General features: G+C 39.3%; 2 protein-coding genes across 2 annotated transcripts in view; one reads left to right on the forward strand and one right to left on the reverse strand.

Moving 5' to 3' along the window:
• Positions 1-19,536, reverse strand: part of LOC123586621 (translation initiation factor IF-2-like) — a 49,380-nt gene extending 29,844 nt beyond the window's left edge. Inside the window, exons 1-2 of the mRNA XM_045455833.1 lie at positions 18,439-19,536; positions 10,997-11,066 (exon numbers count right to left, since the gene is read on the reverse strand). Of these exons, the coding sequence (XP_045311789.1) occupies positions 18,619-19,536 (918 nt within the window). The 3' untranslated portion in view covers positions 10,997-11,066; positions 18,439-18,618. The remainder of the gene's footprint in view (positions 1-10,996; positions 11,067-18,438) is intronic.
• Positions 19,180-22,871, forward strand: part of SYBU (syntabulin) — a 111,657-nt gene continuing 107,965 nt past the window's right edge. The window contains exon 1 of the mRNA XM_045453878.1: positions 19,180-19,279. The gene's annotated coding sequence lies outside the window, so the exon portion shown is untranslated. The remainder of the gene's footprint in view (positions 19,280-22,871) is intronic.

Genomic DNA, 22,871 nt, shown 5'->3' on the forward strand with positions numbered 1-22,871 from the left:
GGCCTCCTGAAAGGAGTCCTTTGCATTGCTGGGCAGCTCTCTCCTCAAATTCTTTTTATTTTTTTTAATGTTTATTTATTTATTTTGAGAGAGAGAGATAGAGGGCAGGTGGGGGGAGGGGCAGAGAGAGGGAGACAGAGAATCCCAAGCAGGCTCCATGCTGTCAGTGCAGAGCCTGATGTGATGCTCGAACTCACAAACTGCAAGATCATGACCTGAGCTGAACCCAAGAGTCAGACGCTTAATGGACTCATCCACCCAGGCGCCCCTCTCCTCAAATTCTTAATCATGAGCCACAACCTACAGATTTTAATTTCTACCCATTTGCCCCTCCAGAGAAACAAACCCCAACTGATTTTGCACCATAACCTTCTTTGCTAGAATATTAAATTGCATAATCCCCCTTAAACTGTTTTAAATCATGATATCATTTTATGAGGAATAGGAAAAAAAGTAATTTTAAATGACTCTTCCATTTTATATGAGGATATTATTAAACATTCTGTTAGAAGGTTTGTTTTATTATAATCAGGAACACAAAGCAAACATGCAAGATAAATTTTTATCTTTCCCTATTTATCAAATTCTATAAATGATGTAATTTACTTTAACCATGTGAAAAAATGCATTCAAATTATATTGTATACTGTTTGCAGAAGAATGAATCTTGAACTAAAGATAAAATTTTAAATATCTTTTTTAATATCAAGAATACTGTTTATTCGGCACTGGAGATACAATGATGGACAACATGTAGAGCTAGTCCCTATCCTCAGAGACTCTGATTCGGTTGTTCAGGAATGAGGCCCTGGCACTGGTATCTGGTGAAATCTACTCAAGAAATTGAAGTAGATTTCAAGTTGACACCACCCGTAATTGGTGCTATGGAGTGGCTTCACTCTAAATGGACTGCAGGTTAAAACTGTTCACCTAAAAGATAATTGCCATACTCATATCTGACAAAGAACCCATATCTAGAATATACAAAGAACTATTACAGAATTTTTAAAATTTTTTTATTTATGTTTATTTATTTTTGAGAGAGAGACACACACACAGGGTGCCAGTGGGGGGAGGGGCAGAGAGAGAGGCAGACACAGAATCTGAAACAGGCTCCAAGCTCTGAGCTGTCAGCACAGAGCCCAACACGGGGCTCAAACTCACAGACCGTGAGATTGTGACCTGAGCCAAAGTTGAAGCCGGATGCCCAACTGACTGAGCCACCCAGGCGCCCTGTGAATTTTTTTTAAAGAAGAAAACCCCATTAAAAAATGCAAAATCTTGGACAGGCACTTCATAAGAGAGAATAGCCAAATGGCCAATAAAAAAAAAGGTCTTTGTTTTCATTAGTATCACAGGAATACAAATTAAACACATTGGAATACCACCAGACACCCACCAGAATGGCTAACATGAACAAACCAGACAAGTATCAAGTCTTGTCTAGGATGAAGAGCAACTGGAACTCTCCTACGTTGCTAATAGCAGTGTAAATAGTTATAAATTCTTTGGCAAATGGTCTGACAGCATCAGCTAAAGCTGAATATGTCTGTACCCAGAGGCAATTCCTCTTCTAGGTATACTATAGTCAAAAGAAATAGGTACTTATCTTTCCCATAAGACATTTAGAAGAACATTATTGCACTATTCAGATGAATCAAAAACTGGAAACAACCAAGTCCCTCTGCAGTTAAAAGGATAAACAAATTAAAATACATTCACACCAAAGGATACTATATGTCAATGAGAATGAATAAACTACATCCTAAGATATGTATGAATCTCACAATATTGAGCAGAAGTAAGCAAAAAGAATATAATCTGTATGATTCAATTTTATGAAAATCAAAAACAGGCAGGATGAATCAATCATGTTAGAAGTCAGGATAGTAGTTACGTCTGGGAGGAGATAGTGACTGGAAGGGACCATAAAGAGGCTTCTGGGATGTTGGTTTGTTTCTATTTGGGGGCTGGTTACTTGGGTTTGTTCACTTTTTGGAAATTCACACTTATGATCTGACACCTTTCTGAATGTCATCATATTTCAAAAACTTTTAAAAATTACTCAACATAACAAATAATAGTAATCTCCTACTAGAACAGCATTTTCTAATTTGCAAGCTGTTTTCACACATGTTGCCCCATTCAATTCTCTCTTTAATCAACTGATGGACTCATTTGTTCACCAAAATTTATTGTATCTCATATGTGCAAGGGGCCATGCAGGTGATGCAAACAATACAAAGGCTAATAAGACAGGGTCACTGCCCCTAGGAGGTTGTGGAACTAAACACTGGAAGAGAAATATGCTGTGAAGCAGGACTAGCAACAATAATTTATTGTCACCCACATACTAGGCACTGTGCATTACCTACATTCTCTCACATTTAACAAATTCAAGAAAATATTCTCATATTAAGTTTATTTTCTTCAGTAAAGGGTTAGCATGGTATGAAGGAAAATACAATGAAATTTTCTGGGAAAAGAAAAGAAATTTGCTTCCAGCTTCCAGAGTCTGTGTCTAGAGGGGCAAATATAAAGTATAAGCATGCTGACCTACTATCTTCAGTGATTTCATCAACTAGTTCCAAGGATCAGGGGATGAATTAAATTGATTCACAGGCCCAGAAACATAATTACAAATTCCATGCCAATATTTGTTTAATTTTATTATTTCACATGACAACACCTAATAGGGACTTTTATTTAAATTTATTTCCTGAAACCTAAGAAATTGGATCATGACCTGAGCCGAAGTCAAATGCTTAACCAACTGAACTACCCAGGCACCCCAGAACTTTTCAAATAAAGTACCAGTCTGAAAGAACATGAGCAAAGCTGTAATGCTGGACTGTGAAAATAATAAAATGACATAAGTAATTCCAAAAAAAGTTTAATGCTTCCATTTAATAGAATGTGGGCTTTACAAATGAATAAATCTCCCATGAGTTCATATCTGGTATATATGTGACCATTCACATCAGTTATATAGCATTATAAGTAGCACTTTTGAAAGCATGTGACTATATTTTACAAGACTAATCCTGTACAGCCCATGGAATTTTACAGATTCCCAATTCAGTAGCTTTCCATTAATATTTAAGTGGGTTTTTTTTTATTTGTTCCAAGGTAACATTTGATTGATTTTATCCATATTTGGTCCATTCTCAAAATATACATCTTTTACTATTAAAAGTCCAACACTCTTGGCACAAAAACAGACATATAGATCAACGCAACAAAATAGAAAACCCTAAAATGGACTCATCATTATATGGTCAATTAATCTTTGATGAAACAAGAAAGCATATCCAATGGCAGAAAGACTGTCTCTTCAATAAACGGTATTGGGAAAACTGGACCATAACAAGCAAAAGAATGAAAATGGACCACTCTCTTACACCATACACAAAAATAAATTCAAAATGGATGAAAGACCTCAATGTGAGAACTAAAACCATAACACTCCTACAAGAGAACATTGGCAGTAACTTCTTTCACGTTGACCATAGCAGCTTCTTGCTAGATATGTCTGAGACAAGGGAAACAAAAGCAAAACAAACTATTGTAACTGTATCAAAATAAAAAGCTTCTGCACAAATGATCTATCCAATAAAGGGTTAGTATATCCAAAATACAGAAAGAACTTCTAAAACTCAACATCCAAAAAGCAAATAATCCAGTTAATAAATGAGCAGAAGACATGAACAGACATTTCCCCAAAGAAGACATCCAGATGGCCAATAGACACATGAAAAAATGTTCATCATTACTCATCATCAGAGAAATGTAAATCAAAACTATCATGAGATATTACCCGACACCTGTCAGAATGGCTAAAATCACACAAGAAACAACAAAATGTGGAGAAAAGGGAACCGTCTTTCATTGTTGGTGGGAATGCAAACTGGTGCAGTCACTCTGGAGAAAAGTATGGAGGTTCCTTAAATAAGTTAAAAATAGAACTACCCTATGTCCAGCAATTGCACTACTAGGTACTTGACTCAAAGAATGCAAAAACACTAATTCAAAGGGCATATGAACCCCTATGTGAATAGAAGCAGTATCTATAATAGCCAAATTATGAAAGCCCAACTGTCCATCAATTGATGAATGCATAAAGATGTTATGTGTACACACACACACACACACACACACACACACACACAGAGTATATTATTCAGCCATAAAATGAATGAAAACCTGCCATTTTCAATGACATGGATGGAGCTAGATTATGATGCTAAGCAAAATAAGTCAGTCAGAGAAAGATAAATATCATATGATTTCACTCATATGTGGAATTTAAGAAACAAGAGAAATAAGCAAAGGGCGGGAGGGGGGTTGAGGGGAAGAGAGGCAAATCAAGGAACAGACTCTTAACTATAGAGAATTCATGATTACCAAAAGAGAGGTGAGGTGGAAGGGGGATTGGTTTAAACAGGTGATAGGGTTCAAGGAGGGCACTTGTCATGATGAGCACTGGGTGATGTATGGAAGTACTGAATCACTATATTGGACACCTGAAACTAATACTACACTGAATTTAAATAAAAACTTAAAAAAATGCCCCCCCCCCCAAAAAAGTCCAACACCTCAAAACAAAATGGCAGCCAATAAATTTCACTGTATGAAATGATCTGCTGTAACTAAATCATTCACTCAACCTTTACGGTGTGATGTCCCAAGTGCCGTGTTCCAGGCACTGTACTAGGCACAGATAAAGAAGCTAAATAACTGTAGGCCACCTCTAGAGAGCAGGGCAACTTGGAGTGGCCATACCTTGGAATACTCTTAATATCTGTGAAGAACGAACACAATGTTCCAGGCACTGTGCTTAGCACTGGGGGTTATAAGAATGAATGAGACAAGGGTCCTGCCTCAGAAAAGCTCACAGTCCTTGGAATGGACAAGCATGTAAGTGCATATGCTATGGGATAATTGTATCATAAAAGAGGTATGAACTGAATGCTATGGCTAGAGAGGGAGTCACATGTTATACATTATAAAAATAAGAAAGTTTCAAAGAAGCAATACATGAGCTGGTGGTGAAGGCAGAGGAGGCCACTCAAAGCAAGGGAAACTACACATGAAAAGTATAGGGGGAATCTTCCACTCTCTCTTTCCAAGTTCTTGTTTCAAGTTATAAACAGGACTTCAATCTTCTTAGAGATCTTGGAAAGATTCCTTTGACTTCTCACTCATTCCACCCTAGATGAAATTATGGCTGATGGGACTGTGGGACTGATGACACTGGGAAGCCTCAGTTCATGTGCTCACTTCCAACAGGAAGCAGGGGTGTTCCTCCAAGGTCTGCCAGCTCCTGGATTCCCCATCCCTGTGGGACACCAGCACTTATCCAGCTGCTTCATCCATAACCAGCTGGGTAGGCTCAATTCAAGACACTGGATCCAGGTTGCCTCTTCCCAGTCTAATTTACTCATTATAAAGCTGATCTATCCATCCTTGACTCCTATGACCCTTTAGTCGTTTCAGAATCTGGAAAGAACTGATTTCCTCTTCAAAGGAGTCTCAAATCCCAATTACAAAGGTATTTCATTGTTTCAGAGTTTGATGTGTTACAAAAATGGTGGGAAATATAGCATGACCAATGTATAGAGGAAATGACAGAGAAGATAGAATTGGAGAGGGAGTGGGAAAATGGATTGATATTTTATATCATGGCAAGGAAAATTTACTTTATCTTGTCAGCAATGAGGAGACTATAGGAATCCTCAAGCAAGGTAATAAAATGATCAGATTTTTTTTTAACATATTAACTCTAGTAGTAAACTGATGGATTAATAACAGTTACAATGTATTGTTTACGATGACACACAATCAATGCGCCATTGGTATCCCATATAGCACAATGTCTAAGTGTAAGAATCTCTAACTCTGCAATTAGCTATTTCATCTACTTCATCTACTAAGTTAACATCTCTCAAATTTAAGTTTAATAACCCTCTATGTAGATAGTACCTAGTGCATAGTGTTGATTGGAAGATTAATTACATGGGAAATTAGATGCATACAGTGAGCAATGGATAACGTTGACTTTTATTAGTCCTCTAACATCTGAGATCCTCATTGTCATAGCTAATGTACGACATCTGGAGTAATCATTAGTGTAGCAGTGCTGCTCAATTTCAATCCATGGTGTTCATTAAAATAAATCAAGAGACTTTCAAAAATATATATGCTGAGGTTCCACCTCAAGATACTGATTCAATGCCTCTGTGGGAGGGCCCAAGCACCTGAACATACTGTAAGTTCTACAAGTAATTCTGATGCACGGCCACAATTAAGGCTACTTAGTATGTCATAGATTAAACACCACTTTCAGATTCATTAGATTATATGTTTTGTTTACAGACCATAAATAGCACAGTAGTTGACTTGGAGTTTATAAACCCCTGTGCCTCAATTTCCAAAGTCAACATGAAGAAATAGGAACAGCATTCTTGTACAGAGCCAAGCTGTTACCTCAAGATAATAATGCATGCATCTAAGACCGGGAAAGCCTAGGTATATTCAAAGTAAGGGATCTAAGTGAGGTGATAAAATAGCAACCATACTGCTTAGCCCATAATTCAAACACACAAATAAGTCAGAGGTCAGATGTTATAGTAAAATGAGAAACCAAGAAAAAAAGGAAAAATCAATGCCTGCAATGGAAGGTCAGAGCAAACGGCTGGTGAGTAAAGAGACAAGAAAGCATAGAAGAACTGAAGATTCTCAAAGCTAGAAGGCAGGGCAGATGGTCAAAAGCCAAGGCAGGTTAGCAACAAGATAATCTACAAGCAGGATGAGCAGAAGAAAAGATACCAGGTACCAGCAAAAAGGAGAGTTTGATTTTAAGGCAACCTTCAGTCCCTGGCAGGAAGCCTTCTATACTTCCTGCTGCAGTACAAGTCAGTCTAGGCCTGCAGGCAGAAGCAAGTAAATGCATGAAAATAGAGGAGGTAAAGCCTAGGAGAGCAGGAATAGAACAAGATCGCTGGTGAATAATACTAAACAACTACAAAGACACAAAGACACTCAGAAACAATATTTATATTAAATATTACTAAAACATAATTTTATATTCAAGAAGCTGTGACAAATGATTGAAAATGTCACAGTAATGTGATTTAAAGAAAAATAGAACACAAAGAGTAACTTCATTCATTCATTCATTCATTCATTCAGCCAAATATCAATTATTGAATGCCTTCAATTGTCAAGTCCCTGTGCTAGGTACTGGATGTTGGGACAAAAACAGATCTCCAAGGATTTCATTGTCTAGTAGGAGTAACAAAAATGGAATTATTACAATGTGATTCATGAAGTCCTATGATACAATTAACATTAGGGTGTCAGGAAAGATGTCCCAATATGAAGCTTTGCAAAGTTCACAGAAATAAGTCAGAGGGAACATAATCTACTGTGAATGCGTAGCATGCACAAGGATGAGATGGTAAGAGAGGGCAAGGCATGTTTGAAGATTCAGAAGTAATTCAATATGGCTAGAGCATATGTTGTGAGGTTAGAAAAGCTGCAGGTGGAAAGACAGACTGGGGACCTCTAATGAAAAGCCATGTTAAAATGTTTGGATTTTATCCAAAATATAATTCCCTCTGACTTCTAACAATTTTAAGTAGTATATTCAAAGATCTGCAACAGAAAATGCAACATGAAATAGAAAACCAAATAACATACGAATTCAGACTTGCAAATATCCATGCATTGTGAATAAGGATTCTGGTTAAGAATGAACTGGTTTAGACCAGTCCTAAAAATACAGGGGAGCCCCTTTTCAGGGGGATAGCTCCAAATGTTTACATCAAAATGTATTCTGCCTGTTCCAGGATTCAGTATTAAAAAAAAATCATCTTAAAGTCTACAAAGATTACATCAAGGGCTATAGACAGATCTAACTTTATTCCATATTATTAAAAAAAATAAATATAAACCTTACAACATCTCTGAAAATGAAGGAAGGATAGAATAAAGAGTTATCACGTCATATAAGAAGGATGTGTTGATTTAACTACAAAATAGTTAGAGATTACTATTTTTTGATAGCCCTACACTCTCAGTTGTTTGAGGATATGATGTCAGTTTAGGGAACAGTCCCAGTGAAGATCATAAGGAAATTTATTTAGGGATTTTATCTCTTTTTCTAGACGAATATCCATCAAATCAATTTTTTTTCCTATTCTTAGCATGGTGGAAATAACATACCACTGAGTGGTTTCAAGACATTACAAATTTAAGATCTGCAACTTCCACTGGGCTCCCTGCCCTGGCCAGCACATCTTAGCCAACTCCTTTTCTCATTTCCCTCAGCAGCTATGCCAAACACATTGGTGCCCAGGTTTTCTCACTCCCTTGCAGCCAACTGCCTTGCTCCTACTCACTGGATGCAGGAACCAAGTAGGAGAGGTTACACACAGTTGGCTAATGATTTTGAAATCAGTGGACAGCCAAGGAAATGCCCACATGTAAGGGGTAACTAGATGATGGTGGCCCTTAGAGAAAACTGAAAAGAAAAGGATAAAAAATCAGGAGGCAACTAAACATTTTAGCATTACGAAACTCAAACAGAATCAAATGCCACGGAGAGGTCAACTAAGTTAAGGGCCAAAGAGTCCACTGAGAATGGCAATACGATGATCATGGCAAGTAGTGACTTTATTTCAAATAATTTCAATGGGGTGATGAGAAATGAAACCAGGTTGTGGTTGGCTGAATAGCAAATGAGAATGTCAAAGAGAAAAAAAACCAAGTGTATAGTACTCTTTCAAGAAGGTTGTCTGTGAAATAGGGAGATGTCATGACTGACTTAGAGGGACAGAAGACTGAAGGAAAGTTTCATTGTGGATATGGCGATGGCAGTGATGGTGGCACAGCTGGTGAAGGAGGTGGCAGAAGTGACGGTGCAGATGACAGATATGAAGGTGCTCGTAGCAGTGGTGGTCTTGGAGGTGATGAAGATGCTAGAGGTGGCAGAGATAGTGGTGGCGAAGATGCTGGTGGCAGTGGAGGTTGTGGTTTAAGTGATGATGCAGGCGGTGATGGTGGTGGTAGTGTCAACAGTAGAGACGGAAATAGTAGTTTCAGATAAAGAAAATAGTTGGGCATGTTTATCTGCCAAGGTGAAAGAACCATTAAGAGAAAGAGGACAAAGAAACAAAGGATGGAATGGGTCCCAAAGGAAAATAGACAAGGAGGTTAGCGCACAGGTGGAGGAAGCAAACTGCAACACCATCTTCCATAGTCAAGATTCCCAGAATGAACCACCTGCAGCTCTCCAAATGTGTCATGGACTTCTGTGCTGCTCTGCATTAGTACTGGTGCTCTTCTCTTACCTTAGAACAGCCTTTCTACCTCTTGTCTTCTCTATCTTCTATGTTTTCTTCAAAATAGAATTCTGGATCTATCTCTTCCAGAAAGCCTTTTCTAATCTACTCCCCTAGTTTCACAGGATGCCTGTTCTCTGGGCTTCCATAAGTCACCACCCACGGTCCATGGACTCTTCATACTCTGTTGTAATTGTTTAGTCTTCAGGAGAGTGTAAGATCCATGAAAGCGAACATTCTATTTCATTAGAATTTTATTATGAATTCAACAAAATTAACATAGCACTACTACTACTACTACCACTAAAAATCCATTGAGCTCTGACCACATGCCAAGCAACAGAGAACAAATTTTAACCCACCTGCTTTTGTGAATAAGGTTTTATTGCAACAGAGTCACATCCATTCAATTTTATATTGTCTATGTCTGCTTTCTCATTACATTGACAAATTGAGTCATTGAGACAGACGAGAACGTACGGTCTGAAAATCCTAAAATGTTCATTAGATGACCCTATACAGAGAAAGGTTGCCAGCCCCTGGTTTACCAATAGAGATACAATAGTGAATCAGTCCTTTCTTATGGGAGTCTATACTTCAGTGGGAGATACAGGTAATTATCCCACAATGTGATAGGTTTTTTGAGAGCAGAAATTAAAAGTGCTATTGGAGCACGTAGAATGATTTAATCTAAACTTTGGGGGATCAGGGTTTTTGATCTAGCATCTAGCACTGGCTGGCATACTAGTAGGTGCTTATAAGTGAACTGATTTTTGTTGAAGGGAAGAATTCATTTAGGACATGAAATACTTGAGCAAGCAGCTAAGAGATATAGCTGGGACATTATTCCAAAGGACTACTGGTATTTCCACTACAGGACGCTAAACTCCAGTTATCCCATTGTAAAATTAAATTATCCAAATGTTTCATGCTCATATTCTGACTCCAGCTGGGATCTCCCCAATAAGACTCCAACTGGGATCTCCCCAGCAATAAAAAAGAAAATCTGGTTCTGGTGCCTGAGAGGCTGACTATAACACTTGCTGACAGCAGGGAGACCTATGTAATCTTTATATTGTTCTTACTTCTTTCAGAAGACTTTATTGTGAATTTTTAATGCTAAAGCCTAGCTAAAAAGATGACCTTAATATCTTCTTGGTTTCTCTTTATTTTACACATACACATACATTCATATCAGACTCAGTATTATGTCACAAATAATATGTACATCTCTATCTACACATATATACACACAATATGTATATACAACCCCCACGTCCTTCATACATACAATGTAATCTCATATCTTTAAGAAATATATGCACAACTCAAATCTAATACATGCATACTTATATATAAATTTATCCTACATTAGAGATGGCAAATAGGTTCTACTGAAGGGTCAATGACAATTAATCACAGAGGTTGCCTGTGGCACTGGGTTGAGAAAGTCTGGGAGGGAACTTCTGAGCACATAAGAACAAGAGGTCTATAATTCTTTTTTTTTTTTTTAGAGGACTATAATTCCTTAGTGACATTGGCCGTAGATACCAGAGGTGAAATGGTGGACATGGGTCAACTTATTTGCCACTCCGACACTCAAGGATCTCACATTCACAAATTTCTTAAATATACTCTTGTCCCAAGCTTACCACATATAAATGGGCAGTGATTGGCTCTTCCAAGACCTGAGGCAGGTAGAAAGTTCTTGATGAAGATGACCTTGATGGAGAAAATAAGAATAATAACTTATATTTGCAAAGCACTTTACTTATTTCAAAGTATCCCCATGCGTATTATCTCATTGAATCTCTGCAACTTTCTTTATTTATAGATTACAAGGCCCAAGTCAGTAGGGATTAGCAGTTGCTCATCCATGGTCATGTGGAAATTGTGGCAGATACTAAACACAGAGGGTTTGACTCTCAGCTGTGATAACCTTCAGGGACAAAAGTCAGTATCCCAAGTAATTAGGGGTGGCACACTGCTCTGAGGTAAGAGTGATAAAGTGTTACCACGCATTATTTTACTCATTCATGTAATCAACAATCATTAAGTTCCTATTGTATATAAGGTGCAATCACTGAGATTATGAAAGTGGTTTGAAAAGTTATTACAAGATGTTCTGAAGAGGGGCACCTGGGTGGCTCAGTCAGTTGAGCATCTGACTCTTCTTAATTTTGGCTCAGGTCATGATTGCACCTTGGGTGAGATGGAGCCTGTGTTGGGCTCTGTGCTGAGAGCATGGAGCCTGCTTGGGATTTCTCTCTCTCCCTTCTTCCCTGCCCCTCCCCTGCTCGTGCAGGCACATACACTGTCTCAAAATAATTAAACAAACTAAAAAAAAGACATTTTGAAGAAAAATGTTATAGTACAATACAAGAACTTATTACAACATTACAAGTATTAAGCCAAATAATCAATGTAATAAATATATAACTATCAGGGCACCTTGGTAGCTCAGACGGTTGAGCATCCAACTCTTGATTTCGGCTCAGATCACAATCTCACAGTTCCTGAGATCAAGCTCCACTGCTGGCTCTGAGCTGACAGTGTGGAGTCTGCTTGGGATTCTCTCTCTTTCTCTCTCTGCCCCTTCTCCTGCTTCCACACACACATTCTCTCTCTAAAAGCAAAAATATGTGTGTGTGTGTGTGTGTGTGTGTGCGCGCGCGCGCGTGTGTGTGTGTGTGTATAACTATCACTTCCCATGGGCCAGGCACTGTGCTAGGTGCCAGAAATACAAATAAGAAAAAAACAATCCCTAATGCTAAGGAACTCACAGGCATTTTATCTTAGTTTCCTAAATTAATGCCCAATCATTCTAATAATCTGAATTCCATACACATCACCTGGGAAGTGCGTTAAATGTGAGAATTTCATTTATTTGCTTTAGAGTGAGCTCCAGAAATCTGAATTTTTAATAAGCTCCAAAATATCCCTTATGCAAGTACTGGTCCATGCACTTCACTATGAAATGCATTATTAACTCTTTCAAAGAGCCACATAGGCTGCATAAAATGTAGGAACCTGGTTCCTGGTCTGCTGGTCCCCAAAAGAATGAATACTTATAGGGTATTCTTCCATCCAGGCCTCTATGTTCAGGGCCAGTTTAAAGTATTCTGTAAACTGAAAACATTAATTCAATGTATGTTCTGGTGATGATATTCTATACCTATATCTGCTCCTGTATCTGTACCAATGCTGGTGTATATAATCATAATGTGCAAATACACTAGTGCTTTAACATTGTTCAATACCTTTAGAACAACCTTTATAACTATAGCTGAATGGCAATAAAATGCCTTTATCACACCCCTATGCCCATATACGCATCATCAACAAGCTGGGGGAAGCGCTACTCTAATCCTTTCATACCCATATCTTACAAACTTGCTCATTTGCTAGTTATTTTTCCTTTACCAAATACCTTAATAACCTTACCATCTGGATTTACCTTGCATAAAATTGTTAAAGACATTCATTTTAATTTGATATGAACCTACTCCCTTGCATGAAATCATGGCAATATGCATGAGTATCTATATTTAAAATTTATTTAGTGTTTATTTATTTTTGAGAGAGAGAGAGAGACAGAGTGTGAGTGGGGGAAAGGCAGAGAGAGAGGGAGACACAGAATCTGAAGCAGGCTCCAGGCTCTGAGCTGTCAGCACAGATCCCAATGCAGGGTTCAGACTCACAAACTGTGAGATCATGACCTGAGCCTAAGTCAGACACTTAACTGACTGAGACACCCAGGCACCTCATGAGTATCTATATTTTAGCAGACAACTACATTATGTGGCCGTATAATACTATAAAGTTGTTAAAATAACTGTGTAGCAGAATAATTATAGACAAAATCATGTGTGACATTCTGAGGAAAAATTAAATTGCAAAATAGGAAATCCCACTTTAATAGAATATATATACATATATCATACATATGTGTGCATATAAAATACATATATTCATTTCAAATGCAGGAATATTTGTACTAATGTTTCCCTCAGATAATAGGATAATAAGTAATTATCATTTTCTGGGATTTTGCACTTAGATATTTTCTAAATTTTCTACTTTGTGCCCAGAGTAAGTTATTATTCAACAAGACAGTACCTTCAGTATGCTTCTATTTTATTTGAAAAGTTATATGGGAATAACATGCACACAAATATTATTAGTATTTATCTTTGAGTGGGAAATTACAAATGATGTTTTTCTTCTTGGTGCTTTTTTCATTTTTAAAATTTTCTATAATATGTATGTATAGTTTTACTTTAAAAAATTAAACAGAACTACAAAGAAAATCCAGAGCTGGATAAACAGAAATTATTCTCTAAAGGTAGAACATTAAGTCATTGTGAAACCTGGATATTTGGGGGTTTAAGGTCCTTTTTTTAATCACAGACTTCACCTTGAGAAACACTATACTTGAAATCAATCATCTCTAGCCTCATTATTTCTTCCTCTAAAAGACTATTTACCCAAGAACAACTTCCTTTGGCACATTACAGCAACTGTTATCAGAGTAATAAATAACAATTATTGTGAAAGCATTGAAAGATAAATTTTCTAACACCCCATAAAAATTAAAAAATAAGCAAAATAGGCTGCTAAGATAATTGTGATAAGGAAATCTAAATGGAGTGAAGGTTTTGTATATATGTCTTAACATAGAAATAGGAAGCCATTATCATGTAAGTTCAGCTCAGAAGTTGGGGTTATTTGGACACATAATGCACTAATGAAAATTCATTTCTGCAGAGAAGCTTCTAGTCTCTTCTCATCACAACAGTTACTGAAATGGAATTGAGGCATACATTTGGGCCTTAATAAAAGGAATAACCGTGTGGTCACGAACTCTTTCATTTTAAAATGGTAGACATGACTCTAGCCTCAAAATGAGAAAAGATTCCCTACCCCCTTTGACAGGACACTGTTGCTATGGTGACGGTCTGCTACCCTGTGGCTGAGCAGCTTTGGGTGGCTTTACTTTGAGTGGACACGCTAAGACATGTTTGAATCATCTTGCTCACACCACAACCTGACCAAGAAAACGCTTTACATAAAAACAAATTAGTCACTTTTTTTTTTTTTTAATCCATGGCTTGGAGGTAAACTATGAGATAAAGACTCTGAAATGTTTGTCTCCAGCCTGGACCTCTCCTTTGAGCTTGGACTTCCATTCCATAGCTCCATGTGGATGCCCCATCATTATCTGATGTTTCATATGGCCAAAACAGAACTAATCATGTCTCCCATCTCCATCATGACCACATCCTGCCCCTTCCACCCCCGTCCACTCAGTTATTCAGACCAAAAGCCTTGGCATTATTACCTTTAACTTCTTTTAAACATTTATCAGTGCCTGCCTGCCATAATCTTGTTTCTTCACACATCTTTTATCTGACTCTCTCCTTTAGAAAGACTATCAATTATTTCAGGGAAGGAATGCAATCTGTTTTGTTCACCACTGCATTCCCAGCATCTAAAAAAGTGTCAGATTTACAGTGGGTACTCAATAAATATTTACTGCCTGACTATGCCTATTCCTATGATACCACTTTCTTATTTTAGAATTTTCAACAGTATTTTTAAGGATGTGCTGTGACTGTGGACAATTTATTGGGAGAGGGGGGATTTGTTTCTTCATTTATAAATGGGGAAAATTAATCTATGATTTTCCGATTTATGCTAAAACTCCATGACTCTGTGATCAAAGCTTATTTGACATAAAATATTTCTTGTCCACTCAATTCACTATGTGATTTCCATTGGCTTTTTTCTTATTGACATATACAATAATGTATACATAATTACAGTTCTCAAAGCACTTTCATTTCCATTATATCCTTTGACACCTCAAACTCTTGGAAACTTACATTTATTATTTCTGTTTTATAGATGAATAACTACAAGCTCAGAGGGGGTATATGAGTTGCTCAAATTCACCATGCATCTTATTTCACTAAATCAATTTGTTAATAAATAAAAGTTGTTATCTTGGCTAATACTTTAAATATTTTTATATTTTGGGGCGCCTGGGTGGCGCAGTCGGTTGAGCGTCCGACTTCAGCCAGGTCACGATCTCACGGTCCGTGAGTTCGAGCCCCGCGTCGGGCTCTGGGCTGATGGCTCAGAGCCTGGAGCCTGCTTCCGATTCTGTGTCTCCCTCTCTCTCTGCCCCTCCCCCGTTCATGCTCTGTCTCTCTCTGTCTCAAAAATAAATAAACGTTAAAAAAAATTTTTTTTTAATATTTTTATATTTTTATAGTTATGCTATAGACCTAGGAATCATAAAAAATAATCTTTCTGTGAAATATTTTTTAAGAAATATTAATCATCATAATTGTGGTTTATGAGAGTGGAACATAGTTTTCAAGTCTTCCAAGGCCTTTGATTAGACTCCAGCCAGCCCTTTCTATAGGAAAAAAGAACATTACTAGCATGATTTAGTTGAGTGGACAGAAGATGACCAAATCTACTCCCTGTCTATCTTGCATCTACTATTTTTCCCATTTGACTTATTCCTTTGAGTAAAGGCTTTGCCTCCAGAAAGCCCCTGCAGTAAATAGGAATACAGAATAATAAAAAATACTTGGGTTCAAATCCCCACTCCACCATTTACCACCTTTGTGACTGTAAACAATTCATGGGTCTCTGTTCCTCCATCAGTAAAGTGTACTAAGATTAACTTAAGAAAAGTGTAAAATTAAATTAAATGATGTAAATTGGTGCCAGATATACAGTACAAAGTCAGAGAATGAGAACTCCTTCTCATCCTGGTAACTTGGAGGAGTAACATGTAAATCTAATCACACTTTAACAAACAAGCCTTAAGGAAATGGAAAGAGGAAAAAGAAAACCAAGATAGGTTTAGAATTTGGTATTGGCTAAATGTTGCAGAATGACTAAATTAATTATAGACAGGTACTACTAGCTCAACATATTTTGATAAAAGCAGTGAAAAACTTCAAATATTCTTAGCACAAGAAAATTACACTTTAGTCCCAGAAAAGAAAAGCTGGCATTTCTTTGTAAATATTTTAACTGAATTTATTTCCCTGTAAATAAATGGATTGGAGTTTGTTATAGGACCATGTGGTTTCTGGACACCAGTTGAATCCTCCCACCTGTAAGCTGGTTATTTAATATCCTCAGGTCTGAAGAAATAAAAAGACAATTTTCTCTAGTCTAATTCAAATCCAGACTCTCAGAAGAAACAACTAGATAAGGGAGAGGATTTTTTTCATTTTAGTAGTCATGAGGAATGTCCTGGCTTGCAAACATATGGGTTTTAAGAAGGACTTGGGTGCCAGACAGAAGAAACAGAGAACTCAGGAACCAAGAAGCGTGATTGATGCAACATCTCAAAGGCATGATTAGATAATCTTTTAAAGTCCTCTTTAAGCTCCAAGATTCTATAAACCTCCCTGTTTAAACCTTCCTTCTAAAATGAATTCTACATAGTTTCTATAATTACACTGGATTCTTGCAAAATGTCTGGGAAAGATTGAGTTCAGTAGTTTGTGCTTTGATAACCGTCTACATATTTCTTGTGTTCTTAATTTCAGAAGGTCATCTTATAGAAGATGCATTATGGAAGATGCATATTGACAATGAGTAAGAAACTAAGCTCCTATGGACAAGCATCACATTTTGTTCCACTGGAGGCAGTACTGGGGGACCCATTCCGATGAAAACCATTCTCTTCTCTTGCCACCTTCTAGCCCATGACGCTTCCCGCTCAGAAACTTCACATCGGTACCATATCCACCCTTCTCTCATCCCTACTTTACCACTCTTTGTCTCTACCTTCCAATCATCCCATTTTTCCCTCACATCCATGTGCGCACACACACATTCCCTGTGCTCAGAAGGCTTCAGAATAAAAATGTAGTAATATTTCCTTCCAAATGGGTGGGAATCCCTGTTCTAAAGGAAGCTGTAAACCTGCAAGGGCATGAGACTGGTTATCGTTAACCCAATAGTCCTACATTTCCAGGCACTTTCCAGGTACTTTCCTTTTTATCTTTACAACAATCTTATAAAGAACTAAAAGGGATTCAATGGAAATTATACAGGAATGTCTGATGCAGAGGGCCTGGAAGCCTGGATTATGAAAAGGAAGAGAAAAAAACAAATTCCTGGGACGCTGTCCCAAAAGACCATATGCCAAGCAGGTGAAGGAGACGCTGGTGCAGACAGCAGTTTTGACAAGAAGCCACAGGGGCAGATTTATCTCTGTTGAAGGTCAAAGGAGGCGTAAACCACTAGGACCTTGAATGGAGGTGAAAAGGGTACATACTATGATCTAGTAAAGTCAAGATTTGGCAAAAGAAGATTTCTTTTGTGATGGGGTTCCATTGTGTCATGAACCTTCTTTTTTCATGAAGGAGGGGCTTTCCAAGACTTAGGAAATATAAGAGAGAAGAAATCTTATGAGCTTCATGAGCCTTATGATCAGACAGAAGTAGAAGCGATACCGAAGGAAAATAAGCTGGGACAACAGAATAAGATGTTTCATGCATTTAACATTTGCCAAGTAATGTGAGACTGATGGTTTCAACTGTATTGAGTTCTCTCACACATAAATAGAAGTCTGTTACACTTCAAGCTGACTATGTGTGCTAAACTCTAGTGAATATGGTTGAGAAGGGGAGCCAGGGTAAGGAGAAAACAGTCAGGGTAAGGATTCTTCTGTACAGAAAGCTCTGTTTAGGGGTAAAAATGAAGACTGATCTAAGAGTGAACAAATAACACAACAAGAAACTCACCAGGAAGAGCCCTTAGCCAGACTGTGGTGGCTGCCCTTTGACCCTCAACTAAGGTAAGACAAAATGATGCAATCAGTCTCATCATGAGGCTCTTTAGTAAAGCTGAAAGTCCTAGATGGGGCTACCTGGGGCTCTGGCAATTCTGAGGAAAGAATCTTAACCTAAAGTCAATACAAATTATAGCTATATTGCAGTTGCTATAAAGAAGTCTGGAGTGCTTTATTATTATTTTAACCCAATCGCTATTACCTCCGTAGAGTTAGAAAGTGAATAGCCACGTTTATCCCCAGAATCAGGAAATTTAACAGAGACACCTTGTTTAGCAGAGGCGTCCAAGGTCACTGGTGAAGTTGGAAAGAGCTTGTGGCTTCAGGTCCAGTTTTGGGCAGTGTTCTCCTTAGCTGTCCCCAGACAACAGGCTGTGGTCGCGAGAGGAATCTTCCCAGGGAGCGACAGTCTGTCCTAAAGGGCAACTCGGGTCCCCGCTGCGGTTTTCAGTGCTTTGCATCTCCACGCGCGGACAGGGTATTCGTTTTCAGCGGTGAGTGAAGACCGCGAGGCGGACGCCGGCCCCAGACCCGCAGCCGCTCCGGGATCCCGGCGGGCCCGAGAAGGGGGTTGTGCAAGCAGACGCTCCGGACCCCCACCGTTTCCCTCAACGGGCGGCGACCCGGAGCCTCTGCAGTGCGGCGCCCCCGCCCCGAGCGGCCCCGGGAAACAGCCTGCGGCGCAACCCGCTGCTCTCCAGAGACCCGGACGGAGCCCGCGGGTCGCGAGCCCCGGAAGCAGGCCCCCGGTGCCCCCCGCGTGCGGCCCTCACGGCGCCCACGTCGCGGCGCCCCACCTCCCGGAGCCCGCCCTTTCGGTCTCCGCCTTTCTCCCCGCAGCGTCCGCAGCCCCTGCTGCGGCCGAGCAGGCTGCCGAGGCCCAGAGGCCGCGGGCGCCCAGAGCGCGGGCGGCCGAGGCACCACGTGTCCCGCCCGGGCTGGCGCGGGCGGAGCGGGCCGGGCCGGGCTCCCGGAGCCTGAGCGCGCACCGGCGGCGCCGCCGGGTCCCGTGCGCGCCCGACCCCGGCCCAGCCGGGCCCCGGCCTCCCGGGCGCGCGTGGATGCCTCCTCCTGGACGGCGCGATGGGGCCCTTCTGGGAGAGAAAGGGTAAGATTGGGCGTCTGTGCGGGCTCCGTTGCCAGTGCCCGCGGGCACGAGAGGGCCTCTTGGGTCAAATGAGAGCGGAGGACACCCCGGATCCGCATGGGATGAGGTGGGGCGTCAGGGTGCTCGGGAGGGGTCGTGGAAAAGGGGGACTCGCAGCACGCGGATAGAGACCATAGTGGCTCAGTTTGATCATTGAGGTGGTTGGGACAACAGGCAAGGTTGGCCAGGCCATAGGTTTTGGATGCCCCTTTACTCATTGTCCTCGAGAGTGGAGCTTGGAAATGGTGCCTTTTGATAAGGAAGGTTCCTTCAGTAACGAATTGGTGCTATCCCAAAAGAAAGCCTTGGTAGATCTCTCCAAAGACATGGATGGCCCATAGTCCCCAGACGACACTTTCAAGTTTCTGCTTCCTTGGGGATTTTTCATACAGACTATTTGAGGTGAAGAGTGAGGACCGAATATTCATCAATATGTTGTTGAAGGGCACAGCTGATGAGCTCAAATCAGCAGGCTTGAATTTAAGATGAGTAAATTGTAGAGAGGAAGACATGAGTAAGCTTAAAATGGTGCATGAGAAGAGATTCTTAAAGCTTTATATGGAATGAGTCAGTTGGGAAAAACTGCTCTTCTGTTGTTTTTATGTTCTCTAGTGTGGAGCAAGGAGTGACCTCAAGGAAAGCAGAAAATTCCACTGCTAGGTTCCTTACAGGTCCTTGAACCCCTGGCCCCAGACCCTGGTTGCAGAAGCAAAGAGCAGCTCTGTCTGAATCTCCCATCTCAGAAAAGGGCCGAATTTGAACCCCAAAGTCCAGAATCTTCTACTTAAGTTTTCTGCTGCAGCATTGCCAGCTCAGATACTTGGCCAGGCACATTTTAGGCATCTTTGCCGCTTCTTCCCCAAAGGGTGACCTTGGGAGCAAAGGGAGTCTGGTAATCCCAGTGGCAAGTTTTCTCCACCTGTACATTTGGAGGAACAGTAGCCCCTTGTCCCTTGAGAGATGAGTACAAGTCACATCATGTTTTTATTTGCTTCAGATTTTAGAGCAGCAATATATTATCATAATGCAACTTTTGGTTACTGAAGTTGTTTGACAATGACACTATTTTAATGCAGAATACATTGAAATACATTTAATTCTTTTTGAGCTTTACATCTTTAAATCACATTTTCTTAACTTGGTTTGCATTTAATAATCTTTAAAGTGATATCATAATTAAGAGCAATAATCACGAGTTCTTAAATGCTGATGCCCTCCTCCACCCCAAAGTAAAAAGAGTCTGAACCTTCATTTTTATAAATGAGCTATTGAGGCTATATATAGAGAGTAAGTGAATTGTCCAAGGGCATGACTTAGCTAGTGGCAAACTTAGAACTAGCTACTTCCCAATACCCAGTCCTGTGGTTTTCTCATATTTTAGTAAAAATATGTAAGAGATAAGCACAAATGAGTAATTTTATAGATGAGTGCCTGGCAGGTCTTAGAGATGCGGTATAGAGGTCTGTGATTATAAAGAGGTATCATGAAGGAGATCTTTGTGATGATGGAATAGCTGTGTATCTTGATTGTGATGATGGTTATATGAATCCACATATGTGATAAAATATAGAGCTATACACACACATTGCACTAATGTCAGTCTCCTAGATTTGATATTATGCCATAGTTATGCAAGATACAGTCACTGGGGGGAAACTGGGTGAAGAATATATGGATTTTTGCTGTCTTTGCAACTTCTTATGAATCTATAATTATTTCAGAACAGGTTCATTTTTATTTTTATTTTTAAAATTTATTTTGAGAGTCATTGGGGGGACCTGGGTGAAGAAATATGGATTTTTGCTGTCTTTGCAACTTCTTATGAATCTATAATTATTTCAGAATAAATAGGTTTATTTTTATTTTTTTTTTAATTTATTTTGAGAGAGAGAGAGCATGTGCATTTGGGAGCCAGGGGAGGGGCAGAGAGAGAGGGTGAGAAAGAATCCCAAGCAGGATCCACACTGCCAACACAGATCCCGACTTGGAAACCCAATCCCACGAAACTCGAGATCATGACCTGAGCCAAAATCAGGAGTTAGAAGCCCAACTGAGTGAGCCATCCAGGTGCCCCTAAAAAGGTCTTTTCAAAGTAATTTTGTAAGTGTTTCAAAATCCAACATTGGCTATTTTGCTAAATCTGAATTGTATACAAAATACCTTGCTTTTTACTTGCTTTTTTTATACTTAAAAATGCCATTTTTAAGTATGTGATACAAACTAATGCCTGAATATTTGCTGATTTGATATTTAAAAAGACCATATACACTCCTAAGGTATTACTGCTTATGCTAGGATATCAGTATATCCTTGGAGATACTAAATAGCATCTTAGCAAGAGATAGTAAATATAGGTAATTTATTTAAAATTTTAGAAAATAAGGAGAAAGTGTTGTCTTTAAATAGTTATTGTGCTAAAATAACAGCAAGGTGTTTTTCTTTCTTATTTATTCCTGCATGAAAATACTGAGGTCTTAGGTCTACAATTGGTCTTTCCTCCTCTTAGCAGGATGTTTTCTGTGCTTCAAGTGATTGAATGGAGAGATATCACCAAGCAGATGTGAGACATAGGCTTCCTTTAGAAAGAATCTGATGCTCATAATGACTTTTCTCTTTGTGGAAATTCAGGAGTGTAAACTAATTAAAATATCTGAAAAGGTTTTTTGCGGATTTTTAGAGCTACCCTCATCGATTTCAGGGTGAAGTTTCTTTTACGGGGTTGGCCACCAATGGCAGAAGCCCTAGAACACATTCTGAAAGGAGATGGAAAACTAAAGCTTCAGTGGTCCTGTAGACTGAGGTTCTCACAGGTCCTGGCAGAGGAAAGGAAGGTTCACGTATATACACTTCTGACCAAAGAAATACCATTCTCCAGTGGGGGAGGCACTATTTCCAGAACTTCAGTTACTCTAGTACATGTCATAATTTCCACCATTTCTAAATACAAATTGTACTATTGTTTGCTTGATATCACCAAAATTGATATTGATACATTTTTTTTTACTTAGCCTTCATCTAGGCAATAATATCCATGAAATACCAAGTTTTATGTGTGTGTTATATTTCCCCAAATACATAAAAATAAATGTATAAATTTGAAAGAGACCTATCCATGAGCCATTTAAAATCATCCTTGCTCCCACCAGTGGTATATTCAGTGCACCAGGGATGCGGTACAATGGCAAAGCTCCATGAGGTGCCAAGGCGGTGGTGAGGGAAGCACACCTAGCTCCGCAGAGCAGCCCGTGATCAGTGGTAGAATGGAGAAAGACTAGGTTGCTTCACATCCTAGTAGCCATTTAAAAATGGCCTTTTATCCCTTCTAGAAAAAAACAGTTTTCGTTAAGCTTTATTTTTTATTTTTTACACTTATTTATTTTTGAGAGACAGAATGAGAGAGTGCGAGCCAGGGAGGGGCAGAGAGAGGAGACACAGAATCCGAAGCAGTCTCCAGGCTCTGAGCAAGTGGTCACCACAGAGCCCAACGCAAGACTTGAACCCATGAGCTGTGAGATCATGACCTGAGCTGAAGTTGGATGCTCAACCAACTGAG

Source organism: Leopardus geoffroyi, chromosome C3 (assembly GCF_018350155.1).
Source record: "Leopardus geoffroyi isolate Oge1 chromosome C3, O.geoffroyi_Oge1_pat1.0, whole genome shotgun sequence".
In the NCBI taxonomy this organism is placed as follows: Eukaryota; Metazoa; Chordata; class Mammalia; order Carnivora; family Felidae; genus Leopardus; species Leopardus geoffroyi.